We start from the raw sequence: 11,778 nt of genomic DNA on the forward strand, positions 1-11,778 counted from the left end.
AGTTCGGACCAATGGTTTTTTGTTTGTTTGTTTTAATCTTGACAAAAACAACTTTTATATTCATTAACAGTTTATCTCAAGTATGAGATGTCAAATACTAAATATTCTGTATTTATGTTAGAACTTGAACATCATACAACTTAGTAAAAGGAATCACTCATAAAACGTGAGCCTCTTGTCCTTCAATATACTCTGTTGCTTTTATTTTATTAGGAAATACTCCATAAATTGGGTGGTATTGAAGATCTTGCTCAGGTAAGATTGGTTCTGTGATAGCTGACTTTGCCTTTATGTTCTGGGTTAAGTTCTGGTCAAGAATTAAGTAAGCATAAATAGTAGGCTAACCTAGGGGCCCAATTCTCTCTAAATGTTTGTCCTTAACATGCCTCAGGTTAGAAGTAAGTGCAGTATCCAAGAGATGCTTCGGTTGTGTTTGAACTCCCATCACGTGATGCTAATTCTCAAGGCAGTCACCAAATGCTTGTCTTCTGTCTGCTGCCTGCTGGTGCAGGAGCAGATGGGGTTGATAGCAGTGGCCCTGAGACATGACACTAACAGGCAGAGAGTGATGGAAATATTGTTCTTGTTAATTAACCTCATTTATCCAGCCTGTTGGGTGGGAAAAGTGCTGTAAAAGGTCGCATTAAAATTTTTTCTGTGTTTTAAAATAAAATTTAAAAGTTCTTAAAGTCAAAGTAAAATATCTTAAGTTAACGATGACAAAATTATTGTCAATGGCCAGCACTGGCTGGCCAGGTAACTTACTATGATATAAGAAAATGCAAAGTATTTACCCTTTAGGGTTTTTTGTTTTTGTTTTTGTTTTTGTTTTTTTTTTTTGCACTAAAACCAATTTTCTAACAAACTCCCCTCATGTCTTATAGTCTCTCAAATTATATTGTGAGGAATGACTAGCAGGTGACTATATAGGCTGTGCAGCTATTTAACAACTTGGCTTATTGAGAGAATAAAAAACAATTTTAGGACATGTCATTGAGTTGGAATGTCCAGTCTCCCAAGACCTGTGGTAAGAAAGGTGATTATTTACTTGTTTATTTATATATTTATTTACTTTTAGATTTAGTTTAGTTTTATTTTTCAGGATAAGAGATTAGACAAGTACTCTACCACCAAACTCTATTCGAGTCCTTATGTTCACTTTTTGTTTTTTTAAATTTTGATACGGATCTCTCACTAAGGCAGCTTTAAATTTGCAGTCTTCTTGCCAATTTACCCCTCTACCCCTCTAGCTAAATAACAGATCTATCTACTTATTGCTATTTTATTTACTTATTTATTTTACTCATTTATCCTTACATGAGAAATTGTCTCACCATATAGCCCATGCTGGACTAAAATTCCAAATGATCTGCTTCAGCTTCTTGAGTGTTGAGTCCTGTGTTAACAGGCCAGCAAAAAGTGATTTATGATAAATTCAGTCTTGAGAACTCATTCTGAGAAATTAACAGATCATACCTAGTGGAAATGTTACATTTGAATATGAAATTCCCCTATAGTCTCCTGTGTTGATACTTGGTGCCCAGCTGTGGTGCTGCAGGGAAAGTCAGAGGAGGGCTGAGCTGAAAGAAGAAGAGGCCACAGAGAGCTGCCTGCCCCAGCCCCTTCCTGCCATTCTCTCTGCTGTCATGAGTTGAGCGTGTTTTCTCTGCCTCACTTCCTTTAAATGGTTTCTCTGTGTTTGTCACAGCTATGAAAACTGAACACAACCAGCTTAAATCCTGGGAAGGTGATTCATGCTTAGTTTTTAAAATGTTTATTAATTTGTTTGTTCATTTATATGTATATGAGTGATCTGTGTCAACACACACACAGAAGAGGCAATCAGATCCCATTGCAGGTGGTTGTGAGCCACCATGTTGCTGGGAATTGAATTTGGGACCCCTGGAAGAGCAGCCAGTATTCTTAGCCATCTCTCTAGCCACCTTCAGTGGCAAGTTCAGTTTTTAAAGAGAAATCTAACTGAAGATGTACCTCACTGAGTGAAGTCAATGTCCATATATTGTAAAGGGCATCACCACTTTAACGCCTGCATTCACACTGTCTGTGCTTATCTGAGTCTATTTCTTAAACATTTTGCTGCAAGGTAAATCGAAGAATCAGACTCCCATGCATATGTTGCATAAACTGCATCATGAAACTATTCAATTGAAGTCATTCTGGGATTTTTGAGAGCTTTCAGAATTCCTTTAATATTTGGGCATTCAGGAAGAAACCATGAATCACTAAACCCTGTGTCCCACCCTTGAGTGCCACAGGCCCAGGAGTACTGAGCAGTACTTAGTTACCTTCCTGCCATGCGGGGCTCATCCTAAGACCTGCACTCTTGTTTCTTATGTACTTTTGGTGCCAGCTTTGTGACTGGATTATTGGGTTGGTTTTTCATGCAGTACATGGAGAGCGTGTCCAACGAGTACCTGGGCTATGCTGAGGAGCAGCACTGTGTGGACAAGCTGGTCAACATGACGTGTAAGCATTGTTGCCAGGCACCCAAAGAACCTCTCAGACTTGCTGGGGAAAGGAGTGTGATCTTTGTTGCAGGAGAAAGAACACCTGCTGCTCTTACTATTGTTCCTCACAGGGTGTGTGCCTTTGTGCCAAAGGTAGCACATGTCCCCACCTCTCCCCATGGCACCTCTATCTTTGGCAAGCATATTTGTTTCAAGGAAGAAGTCTTTCATACACGTGACATCTGCTGTGACGTTGAAAGAAAACCTTTCCATTTCTGAGAAAATGTCAGATTTCAGGGCTTTTTTTTTTTGCTTCTAAAATTGGGTAATACTTATGTTTAGCTCATATAATTTAGACTACCCAGAACATGAAAAAGAAAACCGAGAATCTCCCCTGAAGACAGCAGCGAGGAAGCTGTGGCTTGGGTGTGAGGCATCTTAGGCATTCCTCTGGCTTCCTTGGAAAGCTTGACCAGCTTCTCTTCCACCTCTCTTCTATTGCCCTTCACCCACCCCTCCCTCTTCCAGTCTTTCTAGGTGTGGCCAGCCACAGGCTTCCTGCTGCTTGGGGTGCCAGCTCAAGCCATTGTACTTTTGTGGACAGACTGGTTTCTCATGCTTGCTGGTTGGGCAAACAGTGGCTCTTAGGGACAGGGGAGATGCCAGGCACCCAGAAGTTACTTTGAGGACAGTTCTCTCAATGCAGGAACCTTCCTAGGTTTTATGTTCTGCCTAGTCTCCTGTCTCTTTGTAAGCTGGGTTATTTATGAGTAGAGTCTTTTAAGTACATGCCTTGACCTTGTCATAAATAAGGTTCAGGAACTTGTTCAACTTTAAATAGAAGGGGAGTTTGCTTTTGTGATATTTTCAGATTTATTATAGTAGATGAGCTTCTAGAGTTGAAACACGTAGTCCTGTCCTTCACTGTTCCTTTTGTGGGTCTCTGCTTTCACTTTCTTTCTTTACTTTCCTATCACTTCTGAGGACCTAGAGTTTCACAACTACTGCTTCTTTTAATTTCTCGATCTCCCTTTGAATAATTTCTTTCTTTAATAGATATTTTTCAAAAACTTGCTGCTGTGAAAGACCAAAGAGAATGGGTCATTGCAAGTGGAGCCCACAAGGTGAGTGGGCCCCACAGGGTGCTCAGGTTCCACATAGCCCTGTATGCCCTCAGTCCACTCTCCAAGTTCAGAGCCCGATACTCAAACTATATGTCATTATAAGTCATAAGACTGGTCACCCAGCCTAAAATTATTTCTCTACTCATCTTCTTATGTTCTTTACTAACACAAGGAATAAATAAATGGTATAGCATATGAAGGTTTTTATTTTTCTATTCTACTCCAGCTGAGTATATTACTTAACTTTAATGCTGTACATGAAATGGAGTTGTTTATTGTTTATTTACAAATAAACAAATGAAATTCAGCGAGTAAAAGATATATGTTTACATATAAGCAAAACCCATCTGTCGTGTAAGGTTTTATTAGTTAGAATAATATGAAATCAGCATTTTCTGTAAGAGATAATTGAATATAGCAATTTATGGGATGCAGACTCACAAGGTGATATGATATTGTAAGCATATGGATCAAGTATTAATTTTAAGGGACTGAAGATTCAGTTCAGAGAAAGAGCATATCCCTTGGGTCCCAGGCTCTGCATTCCCAGCAATACCCCCTCTCTCATACACACACACTCACATGTCAGTGTATACCTTAAAATAAGTGAATGTTGGTTTAGTGGTAACAGACTATATTTATTCGGACATTTAACAGGCAGATGTGTAGAGCTGATTTCAATAACCTGTTGAGCCTTCCTATCTCAGGAAGCCATGGTGTATACTGGATCACAACTGCCTAACTTGTGCTGCTTATGGTCTTATGCTTATGGGGGAGCGTCTAGGTGACACACAGTCATTTTCACTTCAACAGACAGTGACTTTATTGATGTTGCTTACAATTTGACAAAACAATAACATTAAGTTGTTAAGTTGGCTTAGCAAAAATTTTGAAAATGATGTTTGTAGAATTGAAGTTTGTGAAACGGATCACGCAATGGTGGAGATCAGGGAGGAATCCAAAAAAGGTGCTAACTTCAACATAAGGAAGTATAAAGGGATACATGGGATGGAAACAAAAGTGCATTCTGGTATTCCTGCAGTGCTTCCATATCTCTGATGGGAGCATGTTCAACAAGAAAGTATTGGGGGACAGGGTCTGTGTTCTGAAAATTTGGAGGAAGAGAATTTACATTAGTGAGGATTCAGTGAAGGCATTATTTTCCAAGGAAAGACATGATGGATTAAGCAATTTGGCCTTAATTATAAAAAGGCTATATTTTCAGTGGTTTGCAACCTGTTGGTTGTGACCCCTTTGAGGGTCTAAAGACCCTTTCACAGGGGTTTCATATCAGATATTCTGAGTGTCAGATATTTACATTACAGCTCATAGCAGTAGCATAATTATACTTATGAAGTAGAAAGGAAGTAATTTTATGTTTGAGAGTCACCACAACATGAGAAACTGTATTAAGGGATTATAGCATTAGGAAGATTGAGAAGGTTTAAGTGGGTAACATTGGGAAGAAAAATACAAGTAATTATAAAATTACATATGCATACATATGCAAACACATATATATATATTCTACTTGCATACATACATATTTTTTAATTGAGCAAAAGAAAAGAATCTTGAAAAAAATAGCAAAAGGTCAGTGTCTGTGATTTTTAGAAAGAGCACACCACATTCAAGAAGTTTCTTCTGGGACTTTGGTAATTATGTCTCTCTTCTCTTCTTCAGACATTAGTGAATTTGCTGGGTGCCCGAGACACCAATGTCCTGTTGGGTACTCTCCTGGCACTGGCTAGCTTAGCAGAGAGGTAAGTGGATCTCAGCATACTCCTCTGTACTGGAATCCCAGCGTCGTGGGCGTGGGTGGGAGAGATGCAAACAGACAGCCTAACCTGTCTGCTGAGTTAGAACCTGGTGTGGGAGGCACACGGGGACAGCCTATGCTAAAGACTCGCCTGGTGTGGGGCAGCCTAGGCTAAAGACTCACCTGGTGTGGGGCAGCCTAGGCTAAAGACTCACCTGGCTAGGAAACACAACTTAAAATTTAAGTTAGAAAAGGATTTTTCCTTTTCTGAGCTTTGCTCTCACTTTTGAACTGCTGTTTGAAGGACTATCTCTGATGATCTGTCGTCTTTCTTTGTCCTTTAGAACTACTACATTTCTATGCCAGTTGACTCTTCCAGACCTTGTTTCTTTACTCTTAACTAGACATTTCTTGTAACATATATGACACTGTCAATGATAAAAGTTGGTTTTGAAACCCTGTCCTTCTATAGTGTCATTATTTTAAATGAAAGAGCAATAAATGTTTCTATGCTAATGAGCAGATTACTATGTGTTTGTGAACAGTATACAATTCCTTGTTTGTCTGTGGTCTCTTCTCACAACTCCTTACAAGGTATCTTAGTTACTTTCCTATTACTATGATAAAACATCATTACCAAGGCAAATAATAGAAGAAAGAATTTATTTGGGGCTTATAGTTGCAGAGGGTATATCTATGACCATCATGACAGGGAGCATTGGCATCAGAGAGGCAGACAATGGCACTGGAACAGTAGCTGAGAGCGTCTATCTCGAGACACAACCACGAGGCAGAGAGAATTAACTGAGGTTTGCCTGAGTCTATTGAAACCTCAAAGCCTATACCCAGTGACACACCTACTCCAACAAGGCCATACCTCCTAATCCTTCCCAAACAATTCTACTAACTAGGGACCAATTATTCAAATACATGTGCCTGTGGGGGGGTATTCTTATTCAAACTACAACATAAAGTAATATAATCTCTAGGGTACAAAAATGTTGCTGGAGTAAAGTATGTTTTTAGTAACTACTAATATTTGTGTATTTGCAGTCCAGAGTGTAGGGAGAAGATCAGTGAACTCAATGTAGTAGAAAATCTGTTGATGATTCTACATGAATATGACTTACTCTCTAAAAGGTAGGGTCTTATCCTCATGAAAGTGCTTCTATGGTGAAACATGGACTTTGTAGTAACTTAAATCTATGATCTTGGGCCATGGTCACTCAAACTGTCTCCAGAATAAACTGTCTCTTATTCTCTCTCTCTTTCTCTCCTTCTCTCTATCCCTCCTTCCCTCCCTCTCTTTCTTTCTCTCTCCTTCCCTCTCTCTCCATTCCCCTCTCTCTCCTTCTTTCTCTCTCCCTCCTTTCCCCTCTCTCAAAAGTTGTTTTATATGTGCTAAAAATGCTTTTTTATATCATTATTTATATTGTTAATTGAATATCATGAGTCAGCTTGGCAGTTCTTTTCCATTTAAAGCTATATGAAGAAGCTAGGAGAAAGAGGTACAAAGAATCCAATCATATAATCTTATGATTGGATCATTATTAATTTTGTTGTTACATTTGTCTAAAAAAAAGTTTAGGGAAGAAACTTTAAGTTTTTTTTGTTTTTTGTTTTTTGATTTGGTAATTTCAGATTAATTCATGGAATAAGAAAGGTTGCTACAAGCCATTGTGTTTAAGGAGTGTGAGATAAGATGACTGACTTATGTTGTGACTATATGCTAGAACTCACAAGCAAAATGCAAACACAGTGGATTTCTTTCTGCATAAGCTGTTCATTGCTCTAAAGCAAGACTTTGTACTGCTGGTATTAGGTGTGTGCAGGCTTGCAAATCTGCACTGTTTGGCATTTAAATCACTGTTTTCTGAGAAGCCAGAAGTGTAGAAATCATAAGCAATGGACACCTGATACTTGCAGCAAGTTTTTTGTATACCTTTTCAAAGCTGACTTAACACTGTTCTGCAAGAGTGTCAGTGTAGACAAAAATCTATGCTTTCAGACTTGATGATTTGAACTCACTCATGGGGCAAGATGGCAGTTTCTATCACTTTTGAGTAAGATCAGACCATACAGTGTGAGGTAGGAGCAGGCAGGGAGCACTCTTTGGGTCCTTGAAGGACGGGTGCCCTGGAAGATGCAATCAACAAGGCTCAGCACAGAATAGAAGTTCCTGATCAGAGTGAAGGGAGATAGAAGAGAATGTCTTGGCACACGGTGTGCTGTAACATAGAGCCAGATCCTGGGTGTGTGAGAGGAATGTGTTGGCAGGCTCAGCTGGGCCAAAGGAGGCTGTGTCAAAAACTAGAACAGTTCCTGATAAGTCAAAAAATGTAGCTAATTCTGATCAGTTCTTGTTCTTTGTCAGGACATTCCCTGAGCCCTCCCAAGTTCTCATTTTATCTACACAAAACTCTATTATTCTTCATATTTTACAGAGGAGGTAACACAACATGTTTATCCAGGTTTTTAGGATGGGTTTTGCATGGTAAGATGGTGTGGATCTTTACTTGAAAATTATGGGAAATCACAGAAAGAGGCAGGGTAGGAGTGAACTCCATTCACATATCAAGATTCACTTAGTACAAAGAGAGACTGTTTCTCATAGAAAGTTTAAAAGATAAAGCATGCTGCTTACCAAAGAACGTACATTCTTCTTTCTTGTTGTTTGAGACAGATTTAATAAGGAACCCTTTTTGGGCTGGTCTTGTTCTTACAGTGGTCTTTCTGTCTGCCTCTTAAGTACTGGGATTACAGGCTTGAACAACCACTCCCCATAGGACATGTGTTCTTAACAACAGCTGAGAGGGGCGGGGGGATGGTCAAGAGAGAGAGGAGCATGGAGCAGTTATCTGGGAACAGAATTGCAGAGCAGTGTGGGAATGTTAATTCTGGAGTGTTTAGGACAAAGGGGTAGAGCAAACACTAAGCTCCAGAAAGGAACAGACATAAAAGTACCCTTCAGAAAATGAGATTTATTAGAAGTCAGAGAGCTATATAACCACTGGCCATGGTCAGGCTTTGAGGTGGAAGAGTAGACAGAGGAAACATATGAAGTTGTGAGGAGGGGCAGTATTGTAGATATTATTAGCTTAATGTGATATTAGGAAAAATAGCCATCATGGATGCATGGTGTATGCAAGGAACTAAAAGGGGTGGGATATACATATAATATACATATATATATATACATATACATATACATATACATAAACATATACATATACATATAATATACATATATATACATATACATATATATATACATATATATGTATATATATATACATATTCCAGAGTTTGGGGAGCTTGGCTATAGCTAAAGGCAGTTACAACATATAGAACTCCTGATAGGATAGTAGATCATAGGGACCAAAGCAACAGGGAGCTGGTCAAAACTGACCATAGGGGAGGTGTATCTGATCTTAAAGTGGCAGGCTCTAATCTAACAAAGAGGCAATTGGCAGAGGGGCCCATCTATCACTCATCATCAAGGATCACAGGATGGGAAGAAAAGTGGCTCAAGTTATAGATTCTGTGTCCTAGTGGTGGCTCCAGTCTAAGTGTGATGTCACTGATGCATGACTAGTGTGAATCTCACCCTTGCTCCCATCACACCAGACTCACTGCCGAGCTTCTGCGCCTGCTTTGTGCCGAGCCCCAGGTGAAGGAGCAGGTAAAACTCTATGAAGGGATCCCCATCCTGCTCAGTCTGCTCCATTCTGACCACTTGAAGCTGCTGTGGAGTGTGGTCTGGATTCTGGTCCAGGTGTGTGAGGACCCGGAGACTAGTGTGGAAATCCGTATCTGGGGTGGCATCAAGCAGCTCCTTCATATTTTACAAGGGTAAGTGGGGGCTTGGATCTTAAAAATTAGTAGAATATTCTAGTAGCTCTTGTTTATTTGTTTTTTGTTATTGTTGTTGTATTTTGAGACAAGGTCTCTCTATATAAGCCAGTTCTGGATATCACTATGTAGACCAGGTTGGCCTCAAACTCATAGAGGTCCACCTGCTTCTGCCTTTGCAGCACTGGGATAAAACAAATATGCTTCTTGTCTTAGTTAGGGCTTTATTGCTCTGAAGAGGCACCATGGCCACAGCAACTCTTATAAAGGAAAACATCTAACTGGGGCTGGTTTACAGTTCAGAGGCGTAGTCCCTTACGATCATGGTGAGAAGCACAGGCAGTCATGGCACTGGAGAAGGAGCTGAGAGTACATCTGGACCCACAGGCAGCAGGAAGAGAGAAACACTGGGCCTGGCTTTAGTATTTGAAACTCCAAAGCCTAACCAACAACATACTTCCTTCAACAAAACTATACCTACTCTGACAAGGTTATATGTCCTAATCATTTTAAGTGAATAATGCCACTCCTTATGAGCCTATGGGGACCATTTTTTATTCGAGCCCCTACACCTCCACTCCTACTTTTTAGTAGCTTCTATGCTATGAGCATAAAAAGAGGTGGTTTGTTAAAATAGTTTGAAGTTGAATTTTTTGGGGTATATATTTCATTGTAACTATATTTTATGAATTAAGTATCTTGAAGAATTGAGTAATAACCCAAATTGGTACCATGTTTGGGGACATTATATTACTTAATATCATTATAGAGCATAATTCAGCCCTAAGGGTGCCAAGTCAGGGCTACAGATAGATACTTCTGCTCAAAAGAGACCACCATGCTTAGGATTCCTGGTCCATCAATAAAGTTTATTCCAAGCTCTAGGCAGATTGGCTCATTCATTTTAACATCACTGCAGATTAGCAAATCAATATGACTAAGACTACATACTATTTCTTTATAGAATTTCTCTGTGGGAATATTTCAGAGCATTAGAAGAGACTGCAGAGATATCAGCAACATGCTTTATTAGTGATTTCTGCCACTGAGAAAACAAAGGAAAAGTATATAGCTTGCTGATAATCCCCTTGCTTTTACAAAAGTCTCAGTTACTTGGTGGTATAGATTATAAATATTTCACCAGTCCTATGACATAATAGGCTATTCCCCTTGGTCAAAATAATTACAAAGGTTGTGTGTGCTTGTAGGATGAAGATGATGGATAGAGTTATTCTTGAATAGTTGCTATATTCTTAATGATGCCTGGAATTCTATAATTGTTAAATATTATTTAGACTTAATTATAAGATAAGGCACTTTTCCCTCATTTGCTTAAGCCATGGATTTTATATCACTGAAAGATGGAAGTTCTTTATGTCTAAGGACTCAGTTTCCAACTCCATCCATGGTATGGTGTTAGAAAACTTTTCCCTGGGAAGGTGATACATGTCAACTCCTGTTGGATGTTTAACATACCTGGTATTTGGAAGGACTTATTCCCTACTGGGCACTAGCTGGTTGCTGCTGGCCACCTGGGGTAGGTGCTAGAGGAGGAGCTGCCTGGTGGCTGGCAGCTGTAGTGTTCACAGGCAGGGCAGTTTTCCAGAGGCCCATCTAGGCTTGTAAACCTGCAGCCTCCAATGGCAGGCAGACACATTCCTGATCAGGCACAGTGATAGCACAGAGAGCTCCAAGATAATTATGTCCACAGATAAGACCATCAAAGGAACTGTTCCTTGCCCCAGCTCATGACAGAAAGTACAGAATGACCCAGATAGCATAGAGATTCTATTTGTGTTATGTGTGAGAATGTACAGACCCAAACAGCTGATGTCATGAGAAATAAATAGGTAAATAAATAAATAAATAAAGTAACCATATAAACCAATGGGAACAAAACAGATAAGAGACAGAGAGTCTATGATGGGAAGCTGTGCAACCAGAGTACAGCGGCTGAATTGCAGAGAACAGCTTTGTGAGCTGTGGTTGAAGATGAGTAATTGAGCTGGAAGGGAGGAAGTCACACAGCCACGGTGGAAAATGACTGGAAAATGACGGCTGGGTGATGGCTACAGCCCTGCAGACTAAAAGACCAGACCAGGCCTGGAACAGCCAAACAGAAGGCAAGCTTTAAAAATGTCCTTTCAGCCAGAGGAAAGAGCAAAAGAGAACAGACAGAAATGACTAATAGGGCCAGGGACAGGTGAAGGCAGGCCTTCAAGCTGTGCTCACGGAGACTCCTGTGGCATGAGGTTCAAAAAGGCAACACAGTCTGAAGACTCAGCAGGATTGGTTTTCACTAAGAGGGATTTGTTAGGGTGGGGCTGGGAAGAGAGGAAGGACGGGGTCATAAAGAGAACAAACAAATAAATAAAGGAATTGAGAGGTGTCCTGACTGAGATGCACCCATACGAAGACTGCAGTGCCCCCCAAGAGTTCAGCGTCAAAAAAGGTTGGACAGGGCCTCACATCTGACACTGTACACCAAACTTGGTTTTAACTGAATTCAGATGAAGCAATTAAGAATATAGAAAACCTCATGACCCAGAAGAGGCAAAGTATTCTCTTTATTTGT

The 11,778-nt window shown here is 39.9% G+C and overlaps 1 protein-coding gene across 4 annotated transcripts in view; it reads left to right on the forward strand.

Moving 5' to 3' along the window:
- Positions 1–11,778, forward strand: part of Nek10 (NIMA related kinase 10) — a 228,364-nt gene that overhangs the window by 32,006 nt on the left and 184,580 nt on the right. For 2 of the 4 annotated variants that reach the window (XM_031361786.1, XM_031361785.1), the window contains 6 exons: positions 214–255; positions 2,409–2,487; positions 3,525–3,592; positions 5,276–5,355; positions 6,405–6,491; positions 8,979–9,203. In XM_031361786.1, the coding sequence (XP_031217646.1) occupies positions 214–255; positions 2,409–2,487; positions 3,525–3,592; positions 5,276–5,355; positions 6,405–6,491; positions 8,979–9,203 (581 nt within the window). Of the gene's footprint in view, positions 1–213; positions 256–703; positions 1,037–2,408; positions 2,488–3,524; positions 3,593–5,275; positions 5,356–6,404; positions 6,492–8,978; positions 9,204–11,778 lie in introns of those variants that run through there. The other 2 variants (XM_031361787.1, XM_031361789.1) reach the window with 2 other exon arrangements.

Source organism: Mastomys coucha, unplaced genomic scaffold (assembly GCF_008632895.1).
Source record: "Mastomys coucha isolate ucsf_1 unplaced genomic scaffold, UCSF_Mcou_1 pScaffold9, whole genome shotgun sequence".
In the NCBI taxonomy this organism is placed as follows: Eukaryota; Metazoa; Chordata; class Mammalia; order Rodentia; family Muridae; genus Mastomys; species Mastomys coucha.